Source organism: Anomaloglossus baeobatrachus, chromosome 9 (genome assembly GCF_048569485.1).
Source record: "Anomaloglossus baeobatrachus isolate aAnoBae1 chromosome 9, aAnoBae1.hap1, whole genome shotgun sequence".
Taxonomy (NCBI): Eukaryota; Metazoa; Chordata; class Amphibia; order Anura; family Aromobatidae; genus Anomaloglossus; species Anomaloglossus baeobatrachus.
The window spans coordinates 228361708-228389007 of record NC_134361.1 but is presented as its reverse complement, the minus strand read 5'-3'; the positions used below and the strand labels follow the sequence as shown (position 1 = coordinate 228389007).

Sequence of the window (27300 nt, the reverse complement as noted above, 5' to 3'; positions counted from 1 at the left end):
ACATACAGTGCTATACTGGCACTATCAGGCTGATTCTATACATACAGTGCTATACTGGCACTATCACGCTGATTCTATACATACAGTGCTATACTGCGCTATCAGGCTGATTCTATACATACAGTGCTATACTGGCACTATCAGGCTGATTCTATACATACAGTGCTATACTGTCACTATCAGGCTGATTCTATACATACAGTCCTATACTGGCACTATCAGGCTGATTCTATACATACAGTGCTATACTGGCACTATCAGGCTGATTCTATACATACAGTGCTATACTGGCACTATCAGGCTGATTCTATACATACAGTGCTATACTGGCACTATCAGGCTGATTCTATACATACAGTGCTATACTGGCACTATCAGGCTGATTCTATACATACAGTGCTATACTGGCACTATCAGGCTGATTCTATACATACAGTGCTATACTGGCACTATCAGGCTGATTCTATACATACAGTGCTATACTGCGCTATCAGGCTGATTCTATACATACAGTGCTATACTGGCACTATCAGGCTGATTCTTTACATGCAGTGCTATACTGGCACTATCAGGCTGAGTCTATACATACAGTGCTATACTGGCACTATCAGGCTGATTCTATACATACAGTGCTATACTGGCACTATCAGGCTGATTCTATACATACAGTGCTATACTGGCACTATCAGGCTGATTCTATACATACAGTGCTATACTGGCACTATCAGGCTGATTCTATACATACAGTGCTATACTGGCACTATCAGGCTGATTCTATACATACAGTGCTATACTGCGCTATCAGGCTGATTCTATACATACAGTGCTATACTGGCACTATCAGGCTGATTCTATACATACAGTGCTATACTGCGCTATCAGGCTGATTCTATACATACAGTGCTATACTGGCACTATCAGGCTGATTCTTTACATACAGTGCTATACTGGCACTATCAGGCTGATTCTATACATACAGTGCTATACTGGCACTATCAGGCTGATTCTATACATACAGTGCTATACTGGCACTATCAGGCTGATTCTATACATACAGTGCTATACTGCGCTATCAGGCTGATTCTATACATACAGTGCTATACTGGCACTATCAGGCTGATTCTTTACATACAGTGCTATACTGGCACTATCAGGCTGAGTCTATACATACAGTGCTATACTGGCACTATCAGGCTGATTCTATACATACAGTGCTATACTGGCACTATCAGGCTGATTCTATACATACAGTGCTATACTGGCACTATCACGCTGATTCAATACATACAGTGCTATACTGCGCTATCAGGCTGATTCTATACATACAGTGCTATACTGGCACTATCAGGCTGATTCTATACATACAGTGCTATACTGTCACTATCAGGCTGATTCTATACATACAGTCCTATACTGGCACTATCAGGCTGATTCTATACATACAGTGCTATACTGGCACTATCAGGCTGATTCTATACATACAGTGCTATACTGGCACTATCAGGCTGATTCTATACATACAGTGCTATACTGGCACTATCAGGCTGATTCTATACATACAGTGCTATACTGGCACTATCAGGCTGATTCTATACATACAGTGCTATACTGGCACTATCAGGCTGATTCTATACATACAGTGCTATACTGGCACTATCAGGCTGATTCTATACATACAGTGCTATACTGCGCTATCAGGCTGATTCTATACATACAGTGCTATACTGGCACTATCAGGCTGATTCTTTACATGCAGTGCTATACTGGCACTATCAGGCTGAGTCTATACATACAGTGCTATACTGGCACTATCAGGCTGATTCTATACATACAGTGCTATACTGGCACTATCAGGCTGATTCTATACATACAGTGCTATACTGGCACTATCAGGCTGATTCTATACATACAGTGCTATACTGGCACTATCAGGCTGATTCTATACATACAGTGCTATACTGGCACTATCAGGCTGATTCTATACATACAGTGCTATACTGGCACTATCAGGCTGATTCTATACATACAGTGCTATACTGCGCTATCAGGCTGATTCTATACATACAGTGCTATACTGGCACTATCAGGCTGATTCTTTACATACAGTGCTATACTGGCACTATCAGGCTGAGTCTATACATACAGTGCTATACTGGCACTATCAGGCTGATTCTATACATACAGTGCTATACTGCGCTATCAGGCTGATTCTATACATACAGTGCTATACTGGCACTATCAGGCTGATTCTTTACATACAGTGCTATACTGGCACTATCAGGCTGAGTCTATACATACAGTGCTATACTGGCACTATCAGGCTGATTCTATACATACAGTGCTATACTGGCACTATCAGGCTGATTCTATACATACAGTGCTATACTGGCACTATCAGGCTGATTCTATACATACAGTGCTATACTGGCACTATCAGGCTGATTCTATACATACAGTGCTATACTGGCACTATCAGGCTGATTCTATACATACAGTGCTATACTGGCACTATCAGGCTGATTCTATACATACAGTGCTATACTGTCACTATCAGGCTGATTCTATACATACAGTCCTATACTGGCACTATCAGGCTGATTCTATACATACAGTGCTATACAGGCACTATCAGGCTGATTCTATACATACAGTGCTATACTGTCACTATCAGGCTGATTCTATACATACAGTGCTATACTGGCACTATCAGGCTGATTCTATACATACAGTGCTATACTGGCACTATCAGGCTGATTCTATACATACAGTGCTATACTGGCACTATCAGGCTGATTCTATACATACAGTGCTATACTGGCACTATCAGGCTGATTCTATACATACAGTGCTATACTGGCGCTATCAGGCTGATTCTATACATACAGTGCTATACTGGCACTATCAGGCTGAGTCTATACATACAGTGCTATCCTGGCACTATCAGGCTGATTCTATACATACAGTGCTATACTGGCGCTATCAGGCTGATTCTATACATACAGTGCTATACTGGCACTATCAGGCTGATTCTATACATACAGTGCTATACTGGCACTATCAGGCTGATTCTATACATACAGTGCTATACTGGCACTATCAGGCTGATTCTATACATACAGTGCTATACTGGCGCTATCAGGCTGATTCTATACATACAGTGCTATACTGGCACTATCAGGCTGATTCTATACATACAGTGCTATACTGGCACTATCAGGCTGATTCTATACATACAGTGCTATACTGGCGCTATCAGGCTGATTCTATACATACAGTGCTATACTGGCACTATCAGGCTGATTCTATACATACAGTGCTATACTGGCACTATCAGGCTGATTCTATACATACAGTGCTATACTGCCGCTATCAGGCTGATTCTATAGATACAGTACTATACTGGCACTATCAGGCTGATTCTATACATACAGTGCTATACTGGCACTATCAGGCTGATTCTATACATACAGTGCTATACTGGCACTATCAGGCTGATTCTATACATACAGTGCTATACTGGCGCTATCAGGCTGATTCTCTACATACAGTGCTATACTGGCACTATCAGGCTGAGTCTATACATACAGTGCTATACTGGCACTATCAGGCTGATTCTATACATACAGTGCTATACTGGCGCTATCAGGCTGATTCTATACATACAGTGCTATACTGGCACTATCAGGCTGATTCTATACATACAGTGCTATACTGGCACTATCATGCTGATTCTATACATCCAGTGCTATACTGGCACTATAAGGCTGATTCTATACATACAGTGCTATACTGGCACTATCAGGCTGATTCTATACATACAGTGCTATACTGGCACTATCAGGCTGATTCTATACATACAGTGCTATACTGGCACTATCAGGCTGATTCTATACATACAGTGCTATACTGGCACTATCAGGCTGATTCTATACATACAGTGCTATACTGGCGCTATCAGGCTGATTCTATACATACAGTGCTATACTGCACTATCAGGCTGATTCTATACATACAGTGCTATACTGGCACTATCAGGCTGAGTCTATACATACAGTGCTATACTGGCGCTATCAGGCTGATTCTATACATACAGTGCTATACTGGCGCTATCAGGCTGATTCTATACATACAGTGCTATACTGGCACTATCAGGCTGATTCTATACATACAGTGCTATACTGTCACTATCAGGCTGATTCTATACATACAGTCCTATACTGGCACTATCAGGCTGATTCTATACATACAGTGCTATACTGTCACTATCAGGCTGATTCTATACATACAGTCCTATACTGGCACTATCAGGCTGATTCTATACATACAGTGCTATACAGGCACTATCAGGCTGATTCTATACATACAGTGCTATACTGTCACTATCAGGCTGATTCTATACATACAGTGCTATACTGGCACTATCAGGCTGATTCTATACATACAGTGCTATACTGGCACTATCAGGCTGATTCTATACATACAGTGCTATACTGGCACTATCAGGCTGATTCTATACATACAGTGCTATACTGGCACTATCAGGCTGATTCTATACATACAGTGCTATACTGGCGCTATCAGGCTGATTCTATACATACAGTGCTATACTGGCACTATCAGGCTGAGTCTATACATACAGTGCTATCCTGGCACTATCAGGCTGATTCTATACATACAGTGCTATACTGGCGCTATCAGGCTGATTCTATACATACAGTGCTATACTGGCACTATCAGGCTGATTCTATACATACAGTGCTATACTGGCACTATCAGGCTGATTCTATACATACAGTGCTATACTGGCACTATCAGGCTGATTCTATACATACAGTGCTATACTGGCGCTATCAGGCTGATTCTATACATACAGTGCTATACTGGCACTATCAGGCTGATTCTATACATACAGTGCTATACTGGCACTATCAGGCTGATTCTATACATACAGTGCTATACTGGCGCTATCAGGCTGATTCTATACATACAGTGCTATACTGGCACTATCAGGCTGATTCTATACATACAGTGCTATACTGGCACTATCAGGCTGATTCTATACATACAGTGCTATACTGCCGCTATCAGGCTGATTCTATAGATACAGTACTATACTGGCACTATCAGGCTGATTCTATACATACAGTGCTATACTGGCACTATCAGGCTGATTCTATACATACAGTGCTATACTGGCACTATCAGGCTGATTCTATACATACAGTGCTATACTGGCGCTATCAGGCTGATTCTCTACATACAGTGCTATACTGGCACTATCAGGCTGAGTCTATACATACAGTGCTATACTGGCACTATCAGGCTGATTCTATACATACAGTGCTATACTGGCGCTATCAGGCTGATTCTATACATACAGTGCTATACTGGCACTATCAGGCTGATTCTATACATACAGTGCTATACTGGCACTATCATGCTGATTCTATACATCCAGTGCTATACTGGCACTATAAGGCTGATTCTATACATACAGTGCTATACTAGCACTATCAGGCTGATTCTATACATACAGTCCTATACTGGCACTATCAGGCTGATTCTATACATACAGTGCTATACTGGCACTATCAGGCTGAGTCTATACATACAGCGCTATACTGGCACTATCAGGCTGAGTCTATACATACAGTGCTATACTGGCACTATCATACTGATTCTATACATACAGTGCTATACTGGCACTATCAAGCTGAGTCTATACATACAGTGCTATACAGGCGCTATCAGGCTGATTCTATACATACAGTGCTATACTGGCACTATCAGGCTTATTCTATACATACAGTGCTATACTGGCACTATCAGGCTGATTCTATACATACAGTGCTATACTGGCACTATCAGGCTGATTCTATACATACAGTGCTATACTGGCACTATCAGGCTGATTCTATACATACAGTGCTATACTGGCACTATCAGGCTGATTCTATACATACAGTGCTATACTGGCACTATCAGGCTGATTCTATACATACAGTGCTATACTGGCGCTATCAGGCTGATTCTATACATACAGTGCTATACTGCACTATCAGGCTGATTCTATACATACAGTGCTATACTGGCACTATCAGGCTGAGTCCATACATACAGTGCTATACTGGCGCTATCAGGCTGATTCTATACATACAGTGCTATACTGGCGCTATCAGGCTGATTCTATACATACAGTGCTATACTGGCACTATCAGGCTGATTCTATACATACAGTGCTATACTGGCACTATCAGGCTGATTCTATACATACAGTGCTATACTGGCACTATCAGGCTGATTCTATACATACAGTGCTATACTGGCGCTATCAGGCTGATTCTATACATACAGTGCTATACTGGCACTATCAGGCTGAGTCTATACATACAGTGCTATCCTGGCACTATCAGGCTGATTCTATACATACAGTGCTATACTGGCGCTATCAGGCTGATTCTATACATACAGTGCTATACTGGCACTATCAGGCTGATTCTATACATACAGTGCTATACTGGCACTATCAGGCTGATTCTATACATACAGTGCTATACTGGCACTATCAGGCTGATTCTATACATACAGGGCTATACTGGCGCTATCAGGCTGATTCTATACATACAGTGCTATACTGGCACTATCAGGCTGATTCTATACATACAGTGCTATACTGGCACTATCAGGCTGATTCTATACATACAGTGCTATACTGGCGCTATCAGGCTGATTCTATACATACAGTGCTATACTGGCACTATCAGGCTGATTCTATACATACAGTGCTATACTGGCACTATCAGGCTGATTCTATACATACAGTGCTATACTGCCGCTATCAGGCTGATTCTATAGATACAGTACTATACTGGCACTATCAGGCTGATTCTATACATACAGTGCTATACTGGCACTATCAGGCTGATTCTATACATACAGTGCTATACTGGCACTATCAGGCTGATTCTATACATACAGTGCTATACTGGCGCTATCAGGCTGATTCTCTACATACAGTGCTATACTGGCACTATCAGGCTGAGTCTATACATACAATGCTATACTGGCGCTATCAGGCTGATTCTATACATACAGTGCTATACTGGCGCTATCAGGCTGATTCTATACATACAGTGCTATACTGGCACTATCAGGCTTATTCTATACATACAGTGCTATACTGGCACTATCATGCTGATTCTATACATCCAGTGCTATACTGGCACTATAAGGCTGATTCTATACATACAGTGCTATACTAGCACTATCAGGCTGATTCTATACATACAGTCCTATACTGGCACTATCAGGCTGATTCTATACATACAGTGCTATACTGGCACTATCAGGCTGAGTCTATACATACAGCGCTATACTGGCACTATCAGGCTGAGTCTATACATACAGCGCTATACTGGCACTATCAGACTGATTCTATACATACAGTGCTATACTGGCACTATCAAGCTGAGTCTATACATACAGTGCTATACAGGCGCTATCAGGCTGATTCTATACATACAGTGCTATACTGGCACTATCAGGCTTATTCTATACATACAGTGCTATACTGGCACTATCAGGCTGATTCTATACATACAGTGCTATACTGGCACTATCAGGCTGATTCTATACATACAGTGCTATATTGGCACTATCAGGCTGATTCTATACATACAGTGCTATACTGGCACTATCAGGCTGATTCTATACATACAGTGCTATACTGGCACTATCAGGATGATTCTATACATACAGTGCTATACTGGCGCTATCAGGCTGATTCTATACATACAGTGCTATACTGCACTATCAGGCTGATTCTATACATACAGTGCTATACTGGCACTATCAGGCTGAGTCTATACATACAGTGCTATACAGGGGCTATCAGGCTGAGTCTATACATACAGTGCTATACTGGCACTATCAGGCTGATTCTATACATACAGTGCTATACTGGCACTATCAGGCTGAGTCCATACATACAGTGCTATACTGGCGCTATCAGGCTGATTCTATACATACAGTGCTATACTGGCGCTATCAGGCTGATTCTATACATACAGTGCTATACTGGCACTATCAGGCTGATTCTATACATACAGTGCTATACTGGCACTATCAGGCTGATTCTATACATACAGTGCTATACTGGCACTATCAGGCTGATTCTATACATACAGTGCTATACTGGCACTATCAGGCTGATTCTATACATACAGTGCTATACTGGCGCTATCAGGCTGATTCTATACATACAGTGCTATACTGCACTATCAGGCTGATTCTATACATACAGTGCTATACTGGCACTATCAGGCTGAGTCTATACATACAGTGCTATACTGGCGCTATCAGGCTGATTCTATACATACAGTGCTATACTGGCGCTATCAGGCTGATTCTATACATACAGTGCTATACTGCACTATCAGGCTGATTCTATACATACAGTGCTATACTGGCACTATCAGGCTGAGTCTATACATACAGTGCTATACAGGGGCTATCAGGCTGAGTCTATACATACAGTGCTATACTGGCACTATCAGGCTGATTCTATACATACAGTGCTATACTGGCGCTATCAGGCTGATTCTATACATACAGTGCTATACTGGCACTATCAGGCTGAGTCTATACATACAGTGCTATACTGGCACTATCAGGCTGAGTCTATACATACAGTGCTATACTGGCACTATCAGGCTGAGTCTATACATACAGTGCTATACTGGCACTATCAGGCTGAGTCTATACATACAGTGCTATACTGGCGCTATCAGGCTGGATCTATACATACAGTGCTATACTGACGCTATCAGGCTGAGTCTATACATACAGTGCTATACTGGCACTATCAGGCTGAGTCTATACATACAGTGCTATACTGGCACTATCAGGCTGATTCTATACATACAGTGCTATACTGGCACTATCAGGCTGATTCTATACATACAGTGCTATACTGGCACTATCAGGCTGAGTCTATACATACAGTGCTATACTGGCACTATCAGGCTGAGTCTATACATACAGTGCTATACTGGCACTATCAGGCTGAGTCTATGACATACAGTGCTATACTGGCACTATCAGGCTGAGTCTATACATACAGTGCTATACTGGCACTATCAGGCTGATTCTATACATACAGTGCTATACTGGCACTATCAGGCTGATTCTACACATACAGTGCTATACTGGCACTATCAGGCTGATTTTATACATACTGAAACTATCAGGATGATTCTATACATACAGTGCTATACTGGCACTATCAGGCTGATTCTATACATACAGTGCTATAGTGGCACTATCAGGCTGATTCTATACATACAGTGCTATACTGGCACTATCAGGCTGATTCTATACATACAGTGCTATACTGGCACTATCAGGCTGATTCTATACATACAGTGCTATACTGGCACTATCAGGCTGATTCTATACATACAGTGCTATACTGGCGCTATCAGGCTGATTCTATACATACAGTGCTATACTGGCACTATCAGGCTGAGTCTATACATACAGTGCTATACTGGCACTATCAGGCTGAGTCTATGCATACAGTGCTATACTGGCACTATCAGGCTGAGTCTATACATACAGTGCTATACTGGCACTATCAGGCTGAGTCTATACATACAGTGCTATACTGGCGCTATCAGGCTGGATCTATACATACAGTGCTATACTGGCGCTATCAGGCTGAGTCTATACATACAGTGCTATACTGGCACTATCAGCTGAGTCTATACATACAGTGCTATACTGGCACTATCAGGCTGATTCTATACATACAGTGCTATACTGGCACTATCAGGCTGAGTCTATACATACAGTGCTATACTGGCACTATCAGGCTGAGTCTATACATATACTGCTATACTGGCACTATCAGGCTGAGTCTATACATACAGTGCTATACTGGCGCTATCAGGCTTATTCTATACATGCAGTGCTATACTGGCACTATCAGGCTGATTCTATACATACAGTGCTATACTGGCACTATCAGGCTGATTCTATACATACAGTGCTATAATGGCACTATCAGGCTGATTCTATACATACAGTGCTATACTGGCACTATCAGGCTGATTCTATACATACAGTGCTATACTGGCACTATCAGGCTGAGTCTATACATACAGTGCTATACTGGCGCTATCAGGCTGAGTCCTATACATACAGTGCTATACTGGCACTATCAGGCTGATTCTATACATACAGTGCTATACTGGCACTATCAGGCTGATTCTATACATACAGTGCTATACTGGCGCTATCAGGCTGATTCTATACATGCAGTGCTATACTGGCACTATCAGGCTGATTCTATACATACAGTGCTATACTGGCACTATCAGGCTGATTCTATACATACAGTGCTATACTGGCACTATCAGGCTGAGTCTATACATACAGTGCTATACTGGCACTATCAGGCTGAGTCTATACATACAGTGCTATAACTGGCACTATCAGGCTGAGTCTATACATACACTGCTATACTGGCGCTATCAGGCTGGATCTATACATACAGTGCTATACTGGCGCTATCAGGCTGAGTCTATACATACAGTGCTATACTGGCACTATCAGGCTGAGTCTATACATACAGTGCTATACTGGCACTATCAGGCTGATTCTATACATACAGTGCTATACTGGCACTATCATGCTGATTCTATACATACAGTGCTATACTGGCACTATCAGGCCTGATTCTATACATACAGTGCTATACTGGCACTATCAGGCTGATTCTATACATACAGTCCTATACTGGCACTATCAGGCTGATTCTATACATACAGTGCTATACTGGCACTATCAGGCTGAGTCTATACATACAGCGCTATACTGGCACTATCAGGCTGAGTCTATACATACACTGCTATACTGGCACTATCAGGCTGAGTCTATACATACAGCGCTATACTGGCACTATCAGGCTGAGTCTATACATACAGTGCTATACTGGCACTATCAGACTGATTCTATACATACAGTGCTATACTGGCACTACCAAGCTGAGTCTATACATACAGTGCTATACAGGCGCTATCAGGCTGATTCTATACATACAGTGCTATACTGGCACTATCAGGCTTATTCTATACATACAGTGCTATACTGGCACTATCAGGCTGATTCTATACAAACAGTGCTATACTGGCACTATCAGGCTGATTCTATACAAACAGTGCTATACTGGCACTATCAGGCTGATTCTATACATACAGTGCTATACTGGCACTATCAGGCTGATTCTATACATACAGTGCTATACTGGCACTATCAGGCTGATTCTATACATACAGTGCTATACTGGCACTATCAGGCTGATTCTATACATACAGTGCTATACTGGCGCTATCAGGCTGATTCTATACATACAGTGCTATACTGCACTATCAGGCTGATTCTATACATACAGTGCTATACTGGCACTATCAGGCTGAGTCCATACATACAGTGCTATACTGGCGCTATCAGGCTGATTCTATACATACAGTGCTATACTGGCGCTATCAGGCTGATTCTATACATACAGTGCTATACTGGCACTATCAGGCTGATTCTATACATACAGTGCTATACTGGCACTATCAGGCTGATTCTATACATACAGTGCTATACTGGCACTATCAGGCTGAGTCTATACATACAGTGCTATACTGGCACTATCAGGCTGAGTCTATACATACAGTGCTATACTGGCACTATCAGGCTGAGTCTATACATACAGTGCTATACTGGCACTATCAGGCTGATTCTATACATACAGTGCTATACTGGCACTATCAGGCTGAGTCTATACATACAGTGCTATACTGGCACTATCAGGCTGAGTCTATACATACAGTGCTATACTGGCGCTATCAGGCTGATTCTATACATACAGTGCTATACTGGCACTATCAGGCTGAGTCTATACATACAGTGCTATACTGGCACTATCAGGCTGAGTCTATACATACAGTGCTATACTGGCACTATCAGGCTGATTCTATACATACAGTGCTATACTGGCACTATCAGGCTGATTCTATACATACAGTGCTATACTGGCACTATCAGGCTGATTCTATACATACAGTGCTATACTGGCACTATCAGGCTGATTCTATACATACAGTGCTATACTGGCACTATCAGGCTGATTCTATACATACAGTGCTATACTGGCGCTATCAGGCTGATTCTATACATACAGTGCTATACTGGCGCTATCAGGCTGATTCTATACATACAGTGCTATACTGGCACTATCAGGCTGAGTCTATACATACAGTGCTATACTGGCACTATCAGGCTGAGTCTATACCTACAGTGCTATACTGGCACTATCAGGCTGAGTCTATACATACAGTGCTATACTGGCACTATCAGGCTGAGTCTATACATACAGTGCTATACTGGCGCTATCAGGCTGGATCTATACATACAGTGCTATACTGGCGCTATCAGGCTGGATCTATACATACAGTGCTATACTGGCGCTATCAGGCTGAGTCTATACATACAGTGCTATACTGGCACTATCAGGCTGAGTCTATACATACAGTGCTATACTGGCACTATCAGGCTGATTCTATACATACAGTGCTATACTGGCACTATCAGGCTGAGTCTATACATACAATGCTATACTGGCACTATCAGGCTGAGTCTATACATACACTGCTATACTGGCACTATCAGGCTGAGTCTATACATACAGTGCTATACTGGCGCTATCAGGCTGATTCTATACATGCAGTGCTATACTGGCACTATCAGGCTGATTCTATACATACAGTGCTATACTGGCACTATCAGGCTGATTCTATACATACAGTGCTATACTGGCACTATCAGGCTGATTCTATACATACAGTGCTATACTGGCGCTATCAGGCTGATTCTATACATACAGTGCTATACTGGCACTATCAGGCTGATTCTATACATACAGTGCTATACTGCCGCTATCAGGCTGATTCTATACATACAGTGCTATACTGGCACTATCAGGCTGATTCTATACATACAGTGCTATACTGGCGCTATCAGGCTGATTCTATACATGCAGTGCTATACTGGCACTATCAGGCTGATTCTATACATACAGTGCTATACTGGCACTATCAGGCTGATTCTATAGATACAGTGCTATACTGGCACTATCAGGCTGATTCTATACATACAGTGCTATACTGGCACTATCAGGCTGATTCTATACATACAGTGCTATACTGGCACTATCAGGCTGAGTCTATACATACAATGCTATACTGGCGCTATCAGGCTGAGTCTATACATACAGTGCTATACTGGCACTATCAGGCTGAGTCTATACATACAGTGCTATACTGGCACTATCAGGCTGATTCTATACATACAGTGCTATACTGGCGCTATCAGGCTGAGTCTATACATACAGTGCTATCCTGGCACTATCAGGCTGATTCTATACATACAGTGCTATACTGGCACTATCAGGCTGATTCTATACATACAGTGCTATACTGGCACTATCAGGCTGATTCTATACATACAGTGCTATACTGGCACTATCAGGCTGATTCTATACATACAGTGCTATACTGGCACTATCAGGCTGAGTCTATACATACAGTGCTATACTGGCACTATCAGGCTGAGTCTATACATACACTGCTATACTGGCACTATCAGGCTGAGTCTATACATACAGTGCTATACTGGCGCTATCAGGCTGATTCTATACATGCAGTGCTATACTGGCACTATCAGGCTGATTCTATACATGCAGTGCTATACTGGCACTATCAGGCTGATTCTATACATACAGTGCTATACTGGCACTATCAGGCTGATTCTATACATACAGTGCTATACTGGCGCTATCAGGCTGATTCTATACATACAGTGCTATACTGGCACTATCAGGCTGATTCTATACATACAGTGCTATACTGCCGCTATCAGGCTGATTCTATACATACAGTGCTATACTGGCACTATCAGGCTGATTCTATACATACAGTGCTATACTGGCGCTATCAGGCTGATTCTATACATGCAGTGCTATACTGGCACTATCAGGCTGATTCTATACATACAGTGCTATACTGGCACTATCAGGCTGATTCTATAGATACAGTGCTATACTGGCACTATCAGGCTGATTCTATACATACAGTGCTATACTGGCACTATCAGGCTGATTCTATACATACAGTGCTATACTGGCACTATCAGGCTGAGTCTATACATACAATGCTATACTGGCGCTATCAGGCTGAGTCTATACATACAGTGCTATACTGGCACTATCAGGCTGAGTCTATACATACAGTGCTATACTGGCACTATCAGGCTGATTCTATACATACAGTGCTATACTGGCGCTATCAGGCTGAGTCTATACATACAGTGCTATCCTGGCACTATCAGGCTGATTCTATACATACAGTGCTATACTGGCACTATCAGGCTGATTCTATACATACAGTGCTATACTGGCACTATCAGGCTGATTCTATACATACAGTGCTATACTGGCACTATCAGGCTGATTCTATACATACAGTGCTATACTGGCACTATCAGGCTGATTCTATACATACAGTGCTATACTGGCGCTATCAGGCTGATTCTATACATACAGTGCTATACTGGCACTATCAGGCTGATTCTATACATACAGTGCTATACTGGCACTATCAGGCTGATTCTATACATACAGTGCTATACTGGCGCTATCAGGCTGATTCTATACATACAGTGCTATACTGGCACTATCAGGCTGATTCTATACATACAGTGCTATACTGGCACTATCAGGCTGATTCTATACATACAGTGCTATACTGCCGCTATCAGGCTGATTCTATAGATACAGTGCTATACTGGCACTATCAGGCTGATTCTATACATACAGTGCTATACTGGCACTATCAGGCTGATTCTATACATACAGTGCTATACTGGCAATATCAGGCTGATTCTATACATACAGTGCTATACTGGTACAATCAGGCTGATTCTCTACATACAGTGCTATACTGGCACTATCTGGCTGATTTTATACATACTGAAACTATCAGGCTGATTGTATACATACAGTGCTATACTGGCACTATCAGGCTGAGTCTATACATACAGTGCTATACTGGCACTATCAGGCTGAGTCTATACATACACTGCTATACTGGCACTATCAGGCTGAGTCTATACATACAGTGCTATACTGGCGCTATCAGGCTGATTCTATACATGCAGTGCTATACTGGCACTATCAGGCTGATTCTATACATACAGTGCTATACTGGCACTATCAGGCTGATTCTATACATACAGTGCTATACTGGCACTATCAGGCTGATTCTATACATACAGTGCTATACTGGCACTATCAGGCTGATTCTATACATACAGTGCTATACTGGCACTATCAGGCTGAGTCTATACATACAGTGCTATACTGGCGCTATCAGGCTGAGTCTATACATACAGTGCTATACTGGCACTATCAGGCTGAGTCTATACATACAGTGCTATACTGGCACTATCAGGCTGATTCTATACATACAGTACTATACTGGCGCTATCAGGCTGATTCTATACATACAGTGCTATACTGGCACTATCAGGCTGATTCTATACATACAGTGCTATACTGCCGCTATCAGGCTGATTCTATACATACAGTGCTATACTGGCACTATCAGGCTGATTCTATACATACAGTGCTATACTGGCACTATCAGGCTGAGTCTATACATACAGTGCTATACTGGCGCTATCAGGCTGATTCTATACATACAGTGCTATACTGGCGCTATCAGGCTGAGTCTATATATACAGTGCTATACTGGCGCTATCAGGCTGATTCTATACATACAGTGCTATACTGGCACTATCAGGCTGATTCTATACATACAGTGCTATACTGGCGCTATCAGGCTGATTCTATACATACAGTGCTATACTGGCGCTATCAGGCTGATTCTATACATACAGTACTATACTGGCGCTATCAGGCTGAGTCTATATATACAGTGCTATACTGGCGCTATCAGGCTGATTCTATACATACAGTGCTATACTGGCACTATCAGGCTGATTCTATACATACAGTGCTATACTGGCGCTATCAGGCTGATTCTATACATACAGTGCTATACTGGCGCTATCAGGCTGATTCTATACATACAGTGCTATACTGGCGCTATCAGGCTGAGTCTATATATACAGTGCTATACTGGCGCTATCAGGCTGATTTTATACATACAGTGCTATACTATCAGGCTGATTCTATACATACAGTGCTATACTGGCACTATCAGGCTGATTTTATACATACAGTGCTATACTATCAGGCTGAGTCTATACATACAGTGCTATACTGGCACTATCAGGCTGATTCTATACATACCTTTAGTTGTCAGCTAGGATGTGTAGGTTTTGAAACACAAACATGTAAAGTTTGTAAAATCAGAAGCTTTTTGAATGACAGCAGCTGCCGATCAGCTGATAGCCGGGGTGGATAATTATAGTGATTCCCGCCCCCTGCCTGTCCATCCTCTCCGTTATTTATACTAATTCTATTATAGAATAATTTTACTAAGTGACTAGAAGGACCTGTGCTGATGTCATTCCCATGTGACCAGAAGGGGCGGGGCCTCAGCCAACATAGCTGATACCAGGAAGCAACATTATTTTTCTATTGGCTGAGGCCCCGCCTCTTCTGGTTACATGGGAATGACATCAGCACAGGTCCTTCTAGTCACTTAGTAAAATTATTCTATAATAGAATTAGTATAAATAACAGGGGGTGGGAATAACTAGCAAAACTCACCCCAGCTATCAGCTGATCGGCAGCTGCTGTCACTCAAAAAGCTGCTCATTTTACAAACTGTATTTGCTTGTGTTTCAAAATCTATCCATCCTAGTTGACAACTACAGGTATGTATAGAATCAGCCTGATAGCGCCAGTATAGAACTGTATGTATAGAATCAGCCTGATAGCGCCAGTATAGCACTGTATGTATAGAATCAGCCTGATAGCGCCAGTATAGCACTGTATGTATAGAATCAGCCTGATAGTGCCAGTATAGCACTGTATGTATAGAATCAGCCTGATAGTGCCAGTATAGCCCTGTATGTATAGACTCAGCCTGATAGTGCCAGTATAGCACTGTATGTATAGAATCAGCCTGATAGTGCCAGTATAGCACTGTATGTATAGAATCAGCCTGATAGTGCCAGTATAGCACTGTATCTATAGAATCAGCCTGATAGCGGCAGTATAGCACTGTATGTATAGAATCAGCTTGATAGTGCCAGTATAGCACTGTATGTATAGAATCAGCCTGATAGTGCCAGTATAGCACTGTATGTATAGAATCAGCCTGATAGCGCCAGTATAGCACTGTATGTATAGAATCAGCTTGATAGTGCCAGTATAGCACTGTATGTATAGAATCAGCCTGATAGTGCCAGTATAGCACTGTATGTATAGACTCAGCCTGATAGTGCCAGTATAGCACTGTATGTATAGACTCAGCCTGATAGTGCCAGTATAGCACTGTATGTATAGAATCAGCTTGATAGTGCCAGTATAGCACTGTATGTATAGAATCAGCCTGATAGTGCCAGTATAGCACTGTATGTATAGAATCAGTCTGATAGTGCCAGTATAGCACTGTATGTATAGAATCAGCTTGATAGCGCCAGTATAGCACTGTATGTATAGAATCAGCTTGATAGTGCCAGTATAGCACTGTATGTATAGAATCAGCTTGATAGTGCCAGTATAGCACTGGCTATAGGTTATAGAGGAAAATCCTGGTGACTGGTGCACTTTAATGACCAGAAAATACTGTGACTATACGGAATACCCCTCGAAGCACACGTATTCTCACACACTCACAATACTGGTGGATAATATGTGGTCCATGCACAAGGCCAAAAAAAGGAGACTATAGCATGCTCAAGAAGAAGCGACGCGGCCATTCAGAAGATCTGCGCTTTCTGAGTGACTGTGTTCTCCGGTCATGCTGAGGTTGAGGGGGTCACATGTGATGGGACCGGTGCTGAGTCCGGCTCCCGGTCCAGAAGGGTTACCTTCTTGGTGCACTGTCTAACGGTACTGATTAGCTCGGAAATGACCATGTCCACGCATTTCAAGCACGGCTCTTTGATCTTCTTCACTTGCTTCTTGACGATGGTTTCAAAGGCCATGTCAGGTGTGAAGAGCCCAGTTCTAAACACCCGAACGCAGCGAGGCAGGTGATAAGGAGAATATACAGCGTTACCCGCCAGTGTCGGCAATGTCATGAGCTCAAGGGGTTAACAGGCTAGCAAATAAGGCAATGCCACTGGTAGCCACAAGGCAGCTTGTCTACATGTAGGATCCTGGGGGGGGTCAATCGTAACAATTGTATGGTGCATAATTTGGGGCTGAGGTGTGCACTAACATGTTCTGCAGCAGCTGAGGTGTGTATTATGTTCTGCAGCAGCTGAGGTGTGTATTATGTTCTGCAGCAGCTGAGGTGTGTGTTATGAGGTTCTGTAGCAGCTGAGGTGTGTATTATGTTCTGCAGCAGCTGAGGTGTGTGTTATGTTCTGTAGTAGCTGAGGTGTGTGTTATGTTCTGCAGCAGCTGAGGTGTGTATTATGTTCTGCAGCAGCTGAGGTGTGTGTTATGTTCTGCAGCAGCTGAGGTGTGTGTTATGTTCTGCAGCAGCTGAGGTGTGTATTATGTTCTGTAGCAGCTGAGGTGTGTGTTATGTTCTGCAGCAGCTGTGGTGTGTATTATGTTCTGTAGTAGCTGAGGTGTGTTCTATGAAGCTCTGCAGCAGCTGAGGTGTGTATTATATTCTGCAGCAGCTGAGGTGTGTATTATGAGGTTCTGTAGCAGCTGAGGTATGTATTATGTTCTGCAGCAGCTGAGGTGTGTGTTATGTTCTGTAGTAGCTGAGGTGTGTGTTATGTTCTGCAGCAGCTGAGGTGTGTATTATGTTCTGCAGCAGCTGAGGTGTGTGTTATGTTCTGCAGCAGCTGAGGTGTGTGTTATGTTCTGCAGCAGCTGAGGTGTGTATTATGTTCTGCAGCAGCTGAGGTGTGTGTTATGTTCTGCAGCAGCTGAGGTGTGTGTTATGTTCTGCAGCAGCTGAGGTGTGTATTATGTTCTGTAGCAGCTGAGGTGTGTGTTATGTTCTGCAGCAGCTGTGGTGTGTATTATGTTCTGTAGTAGCTGAGGTGTGTTCTATGAAGCTCTGCAGCAGCTGAGGTGTGTATTATATTCTGCAGCAGCTGAGGTGTGTATTATGAGGTTCTGTAGCAGCTGAGGTATGTATTATGTTCTGCAGCAGCTGAGGTGTGTGTTATGTTCTGTAGTAGCTGAGGTGTGTGTTATGTTCTGCAGCAGCTGAGGTGTGTATTATGTTCTGCAGCAGCTGAGGTGTGTGTTATGTTCTGCAGCAGCTGAGGTGTGTGTTATGTTCTGCAGCAGCTGAGGTGTGTATTATGTTCTGTAGCAGCTGTGGTGTGTATTATGTTCTGCAGCAGCTGAGGTGTGTATTATGTTCTGCAGCAGCTGAGGTGTGTATTATGTTCTGCAGCAGCTGAGGTGTGTATTATGTTCTGCAGCAGCTGAGGTGTGTGTTATGTTCTGCAGCAGCTGAGGTGTGTATTATGTTCTGCAGCAGCTGAGGTGTGTATTATGTTCTGCAGCAGCTGAGGTGTGTGTTATGTTCTGCAGCAGCTGAGGTGTGTATTATGTTCTGCAGCAGCTGAGGTGTGTATTATGTTCTGCAGCAGCTGAGGTGTGTATTATGTTCTGCAGCAGCTGAGGTGTGTATTATGTTCTGCAGCAGCTGAGGTGTGTATTATGTTCTGCAGCAGCTGAGGTGTGTGTTATGTTCTGCAGCAGCTGAGGTGTGTATTATGTTCTGCAGCAGCTGAGGTGTGTATTATGGTGTTCTGCAGCAGCTGAGGTGTGTATTATGGTGTTCTGTAGCAGCTGCTGTGGTGTGTATTATGAGGTTCTGCAGCAGCTGAGGTGTGTTCTATGAAGCTCTGCAGCAGCTGAGGTGTGTATTGTGTTCTGCAGCAGCTGAAGTGTGTATTATGTTCTGTAACAGCTGAGGTGTGTATAATGTTCTGCAGCAGCTGAGGTGTGTATAATGTTCTGCAGCAGCTGAGGTGTGTATAATGTTCTGCAGCAGCTGAGGTGTGTATTATGTTCTGCAGCAGCTGAGGTGTGTATTATGTTCTGCAGCAGCTGAGGTGTGTATTATGTTCTGCAGCAGCTGAGGTGTGTATTATGTTCTGCAGCAGCTGAGGTGTGTATTATGGTGTTCTGTAGCAGCTGCTGTGGTGTGTATTATAAGCTTCTGCAGCAGCTGAGGTGTGTTCTATGAAGCTCTGCAGCAGCTGAGGTGTGTATTATGAGGTTCTGCAGCAGCTGAGGTGAGTATTATGAGGTTCTGCAGCAGCTGAGGTGTGTATTGTGTTCTGCAGCAGCTGAAGTGTGTATTATGTTCTGTAACAGCTGAGGTGTGTATTATGTTCTGCAGCAGCTGAGATGTGTATTATGTTCTGCAGCAGCTGAGGTGTGTATAATGTTCTGTAGCAGCTGAGGTGTGTATTATGTTCTGCAGCAGCTGAGGTGTGTATAATGTTCTGCAGCAACTGAGGTGTGTATAATGTTCTGTAGCAGCTGAGGTGTGTATTATGTTCTGCAGCAGCTGAGGTGTGTATTATGTTCTGTAGCAGCTGAGGTGTGTATTATGTTCTGCAGCAGCTGAGGTGTGTATAATGTTCTGCAGCAGCTGAGGTTTGTGTTATGTTCTGCAGCAGCTGAGGTGTGTATTATGGTGTTCTGTAGCAGCTGAGGTGTGTATTATGTTCTTTAGCAGCTGAGGTGTGTATTATGGTGTTCTGTAGTAGCTGAGGTGTGTATTATGTTCTGCAGCAGCTGAGGTGTGTGTTATGTTCTGCAGCAGCTGAGGTGTGTGTTATGTTCTGCAGCAGCTGAGGTGTGTGTTATGTTCTGCAGCAGCTGAGGTGTGTATTATGTTCTGTAGCAGCTGAGGTGTGTGTTATGTTCTGCAGCAGCTGTGGTGTGTATTATGTTCTGTAGCAGCTGAGGTGTGTTCTATGAAGCTCTGCAGCAGCTGAGGTGTGTATTATATTCTGCAGCAGCTGAGGTGTGTATTATGAGGTTCTGTAGCAGCTGAGGTATGTATTATGTTCTGCAGCAGCTGAGGTGTGTGTTATGTTCTGTAGTAGCTGAGGTGTGTGTTATGTTCTGCAGCAGCTGAGGTGTGTATTATGTTCTGCAGCAGCTGAGGTGTGTGTTATGTTCTGCAGCAGCTGAGGTGTGTGTTATGTTCTGCAGCAGCTGAGGTGTGTATTATGTTCTGTAGCAGCTGTGGTGTGTATTATGTTCTGCAGCAGCTGAGGTGTGTATTATGTTCTGCAGCAGCTGAGGTGTGTATTATGTTCTGCAGCAGCTGAGGTGTGTATTATGTTCTGCAGCAGCTGAGGTGTGTGTTATGTTCTGCAGCAGCTGAGGTGTGTATTATGTTCTGCAGCAGCTGAGGTGTGTATTATGTTCTGCAGCAGCTGAGGTGTGTGTTATGTTCTGCAGCAGCTGAGGTGTGTATTATGTTCTGCAGCAGCTGAGGTGTGTATTATGTTCTGCAGCAGCTGAGGTGTGTATTATGTTCTGCAGCAGCTGAGGTGTGTATTATGTTCTGCAGCAGCTGAGGTGTGTATTATGTTCTGCAGCAGCTGAGGTGTGTGTTATGTTCTGCAGCAGCTGAGGTGTGTATTATGTTCTGCAGCAGCTGAGGTGTGTATTATGGTGTTCTGCAGCAGCTGAGGTGTGTATTATGGTGTTCTGTAGCAGCTGCTGTGGTGTGTATTATGAGGTTCTGCAGCAGCTGAGGTGTGTTCTATGAAGCTCTGCAGCAGCTGAGGTGTGTATTGTGTTCTGCAGCAGCTGAAGTGTGTATTATGTTCTGTAACAGCTGAGGTGTGTATAATGTTCTGCAGCAGCTGAGGTGTGTATAATGTTCTGCAGCAGCTGAGGTGTGTATAATGTTCTGCAGCAGCTGAGGTGTGTATTATGTTCTGCAGCAGCTGAGGTGTGTATTATGTTCTGCAGCAGCTGAGGTGTGTATTATGTTCTGCAGCAGCTGAGGTGTGTATTATGTTCTGCAGCAGCTGAGGTGTGTATTATGGTGTTCTGTAGCAGCTGCTGTGGTGTGTATTATAAGCTTCTGCAGCAGCTGAGGTGTGTTCTATGAAGCTCTGCAGCAGCTGAGGTGTGTATTATGAGGTTCTGCAGCAGCTGAGGTGAGTATTATGAGGTTCTGCAGCAGCTGAGGTGTGTATTGTGTTCTGCAGCAGCTGAAGTGTGTATTATGTTCTGTAACAGCTGAGGTGTGTATTATGTTCTGCAGCAGCTGAGATGTGTATTATGTTCTGCAGCAGCTGAGGTGTGTATAATGTTCTGTAGCAGCTGAGGTGTGTATTATGTTCTGCAGCAGCTGAGGTGTGTATAATGTTCTGCAGCAACTGAGGTGTGTATAATGTTCTGTAGCAGCTGAGGTGTGTATTATGTTCTGCAGCAGCTGAGGTGTGTATTATGTTCTGTAGCAGCTGAGGTGTGTATTATGTTCTGCAGCAGCTGAGGTGTGTATAATGTTCTGCAGCAGCTGAGGTTTGTGTTATGTTCTGCAGCAGCTGAGGTGTGTATTATGGTGTTCTGTAGCAGCTGAGGTGTGTATTATGTTCTTTAGCAGCTGAGGTGTGTATTATGGTGTTCTGTAGTAGCTGAGGTGTGTATTATGTTCTGCAGCAGCTGAGGTGTGTGTTATGTTCTGCAGCAGCTGAGGTGTGTGTTATGTTCTGCAGCAGCTGAGGTGTGTGTTATGTTCTGCAGCAGCTGAGGTGTGTATTATGTTCTGCAGCAGCTGAGGTGTGTATTATGTTCTGCAGCAGCTGAGGTGTGTGTATTATGTTCTGTAGCAACTGAGGTGTGTATTATGTTCTGCAGCAGCTGAAGTGTGTATTATGTTCTGCAGCAGCTGAGGTGTGTGTATTATGTTCTGCAGCAGCTGAGGTGTGTGTATTATGTTCTGCAGCAGCTGAGGTGTGTGTATTATGTTCTGCAGCAGCTGAGGTGTGTGTATTATGTTCTATAGCAGCTGAGGTGTGTGTATTATGTTCTGCAGCAGCTGAGGTGTGTGTATTATGTTCTGCAGCAGCTGAAGTGTGTATTATGTTCTGCAGCAGCTGAGCTGTATATTATGTTCTGTAGCAGCTGAGGTGTGTATTATGTTCTGCAGCAGCTGAGGTGTGTATTATGTTCTGCAGCAGCTGAGGTGTGTGTTATGTTCTGCAGCAGCTGAGGTGTGTATTATGTGTTCTGTAGCAGCTGAGGTATCTATTATGTTCTGCAGCAGCTGAGGTGTGTATTATGGTGTTCTTTAGTAGCTGAGGTGTGTATTATGGTGTTCTGTAGTAGCTGAGGTGTGTATTATGTTCTGCAGCAGCTGAGGTGTGTATTATGGTGTTCTGTAGCAGCTGCTGTGGTGTGTATTTTAAGCTTCTGCAGCAGCTGAGGTGTGTTCTATGAAGCTCTGCAGCAGCTGAGGTGTGTATTATGAGGTTCTGCAGCAGCTGAGGTGAGTATTATGAGGTTCTGCAGCAGCTGAGGTGTGTATTGTGTTCTGCAGCAGCTGAAGTGTGTATTATGTTCTGTAACAGCTGAGGTGTGTATTATGTTCTGCAGCAGCTGAGATGTGTATTATGTTCTGCAGCAGCTGAGGTGTGTATAATGTTCTGTAGCAGCTGAGGTGTGTATTATGTTCTGCAGCAGCTGAGGTGTGTATAATGTTCTGCAGCAACTGAGGTGTGTATAATGTTCTGTAGCAGCTGAGGTGTGTATTATGTTCTGCAGCAGCTGAGGTGTGTATTATGTTCTGTAGCAGCTGAGGTGTGTATTATGTTCTGCAGCAGCTGAGGTGTGTATTATGTTCTGCAGCAGCTGAGGTGTGTATTATGGTGTTCTGCAGCAGCTGAGGTGTGTATTATGGTGTTCTGTAGCAGCTGCTGTGGTGTGTATTATGAGGTTCTGCAGCAGCTGAGGTGTGTTCTATGAAGCTCTGCAGCAGCTGAGGTGTGTATTGTGTTCTGCAGCAGCTGAAGTGTGTATTATGTTCTGTAACAGCTGAGGTGTGTATAATGTTCTGCAGCAGCTGAGGTGTGTATAATGTTCTGCAGCAGCTGAGGTGTGTATAATGTTCTGCAGCAGCTGAGGTGTGTATTATGTTCTGCAGCAGCTGAGGTGTGTATTATGTTCTGCAGCAGCTGAGGTGTGTATTATGTTCTGCAGCAGCTGAGGTGTGTATTATGTTCTGCAGCAGCTGAGGTGTGTATTATGGTGTTCTGTAGCAGCTGCTGTGGTGTGTATTATAAGCTTCTGCAGCAGCTGAGGTGTGTTCTATGAAGCTCTGCAGCAGCTGAGGTGTGTATTATGAGGTTCTGCAGCAGCTGAGGTGAGTATTATGAGGTTCTGCAGCAGCTGAGGTGTGTATTGTGTTCTGCAGCAGCTGAAGTGTGTATTATGTTCTGTAACAGCTGAGGTGTGTATTATGTTCTGCAGCAGCTGAGATGTGTATTATGTTCTGCAGCAGCTGAGGTGTGTATAATGTTCTGTAGCAGCTGAGGTGTGTATTATGTTCTGCAGCAGCTGAGGTGTGTATAATGTTCTGCAGCAACTGAGGTGTGTATAATGTTCTGTAGCAGCTGAGGTGTGTATTATGTTCTGCAGCAGCTGAGGTGTGTATTATGTTCTGTAGCAGCTGAGGTGTGTATTATGTTCTGCAGCAGCTGAGGTGTGTATAATGTTCTGCAGCAGCTGAGGTTTGTGTTATGTTCTGCAGCAGCTGAGGTGTGTATTATGGTGTTCTGTAGCAGCTGAGGTGTGTATTATGTTCTTTAGCAGCTGAGGTGTGTATTATGGTGTTCTGTAGTAGCTGAGGTGTGTATTATGTTCTGCAGCAGCTGAGGTGTGTGTTATGTTCTGCAGCAGCTGAGGTGTGTGTTATGTTCTGCAGCAGCTGAGGTGTGTGTTATGTTCTGCAGCAGCTGAGGTGTGTATTATGTTCTGCAGCAGCTGAGGTGTGTATTATGTTCTGCAGCAGCTGAGGTGTGTGTATTATGTTCTGTAGCAACTGAGGTGTGTATTATGTTCTGCAGCAGCTGAAGTGTGTATTATGTTCTGCAGCAGCTGAGGTGTGTGTATTATGTTCTGCAGCAGCTGAGGTGTGTGTATTATGTTCTGCAGCAGCTGAGGTGTGTGTATTATGTTCTGCAGCAGCTGAGGTGTGTGTATTATGTTCTATAGCAGCTGAGGTGTGTGTATTATGTTCTGCAGCAGCTGAGGTGTGTGTATTATGTTCTGCAGCAGCTGAAGTGTGTATTATGTTCTGCAGCAGCTGAGCTGTATATTATGTTCTGTAGCAGCTGAGGTGTGTATTATGTTCTGCAGCAGCTGAGGTGTGTATTATGTTCTGCAGCAGCTGAGGTGTGTGTTATGTTCTGCAGCAGCTGAGGTGTGTATTATGTGTTCTGTAGCAGCTGAGGTATCTATTATGTTCTGCAGCAGCTGAGGTGTGTATTATGGTGTTCTTTAGTAGCTGAGGTGTGTATTATGGTGTTCTGTAGTAGCTGAGGTGTGTATTATGTTCTGCAGCAGCTGAGGTGTGTATTATGGTGTTCTGTAGCAGCTGCTGTGGTGTGTATTTTAAGCTTCTGCAGCAGCTGAGGTGTGTTCTATGAAGCTCTGCAGCAGCTGAGGTGTGTATTATGAGGTTCTGCAGCAGCTGAGGTGAGTATTATGAGGTTCTGCAGCAGCTGAGGTGTGTATTGTGTTCTGCAGCAGCTGAAGTGTGTATTATGTTCTGTAACAGCTGAGGTGTGTATTATGTTCTGCAGCAGCTGAGATGTGTATTATGTTCTGCAGCAGCTGAGGTGTGTATAATGTTCTGTAGCAGCTGAGGTGTGTATTATGTTCTGCAGCAGCTGAGGTGTGTATAATGTTCTGCAGCAACTGAGGTGTGTATAATGTTCTGTAGCAGCTGAGGTGTGTATTATGTTCTGCAGCAGCTGAGGTGTGTATTATGTTCTGTAGCAGCTGAGGTGTGTATTATGTTCTGCAGCAGCTGAGGTGTGTATAATGTTCTGCAGCAGCTGAGGTTTGTGTTATGTTCTGCAGCAGCTGAGGTGTGTATTATGGTGTTCTGTAGCAGCTGAGGTGTGTATTATGTTCTTTAGCAGCTGAGGTGTGTATTATGGTGTTCTGTAGTAGCTGAGGTGTGTATTATGTTCTGCAGCAGCTGAGGTGTGTGTTATGTTCTGCAGCAGCTGAGGTGTGTGTTATGTTCTGCAGCAGCTGAGGTGTGTGTTATGTTCTGCAGCAGCTGAGGTGTGTATTATGTTCTGCAGCAGCTGAGGTGTGTATTATGTTCTGCAGCAGCTGAGGTGTGTGTATTATGTTCTGTAGCAACTGAGGTGTGTATTATGTTCTGCAGCAGCTGAAGTGTGTATTATGTTCTGCAGCAGCTGAGGTGTGTGTATTATGTTCTGCAGCAGCTGAGGTGTGTGTATTATGTTCTGCAGCAGCTGAGGTGTGTGTATTATGTTCTGCAGCAGCTGAGGTGTGTGTATTATGTTCTATAGCAGCTGAGGTGTGTGTATTATGTTCTGCAGCAGCTGAGGTGTGTGTATTATGTTCTGCAGCAGCTGAAGTGTGTATTATGTTCTGCAGCAGCTGAGCTGTATATTATGTTCTGTAGCAGCTGAGGTGTGTATTATGTTCTGCAGCAGCTGAGGTGTGTATTATGTTCTGCAGCAGCTGAGGTGTGTGTTATGTTCTGCAGCAGCTGAGGTGTGTATTATGTGTTCTGTAGCAGCTGAGGTATCTATTATGTTCTGCAGCAGCTGAGGTGTGTATTATGGTGTTCTTTAGTAGCTGAGGTGTGTATTATGGTGTTCTGTAGTAGCTGAGGTGTGTATTATGTTCTGCAGCAGCTGAGGTGTGTATTATGGTGTTCTGTAGTAGCTGAGGTGTGTATTATGATGTGCTGCAGCAGCTGAGGTGTGCATTATGGTGTTCTGTAATAGCTGAGGTGTGTATTATGAGGTTCTGCAGCAGCTGAGGTGTGTATTATGGTGTTCTGTAGTAGCTGAGGTGTGTATTATGAGGTTCTGCAGCAGCTGAGGTGTGTATTATGG

General features: G+C 43.4%; 1 protein-coding gene across 18 annotated transcripts in view; it reads right to left on the bottom strand.

The window, feature by feature from the left end:
• DNM1 (dynamin 1) overlaps nucleotides 1-27300 on the bottom strand; it is a 207900-nt gene that overhangs the window by 80160 nt on the left and 100440 nt on the right. For 14 of the 18 annotated variants that reach the window (XR_012725326.1, XM_075324717.1, XM_075324701.1 and 11 more), the window contains exon 10: nucleotides 18112-18250. The exons of the other annotated variants lie outside the window; for them this stretch is intronic. Coding sequence is in view for 13 of the 14 variants with exons in the window: in XM_075324717.1 (XP_075180832.1) it covers nucleotides 18112-18250 (139 nt within the window). In the remaining variant the exon portion in view is untranslated. The remainder of the gene's footprint in view (nucleotides 1-18111; nucleotides 18251-27300) is intronic. 18 annotated transcript variants of the gene reach the window in all.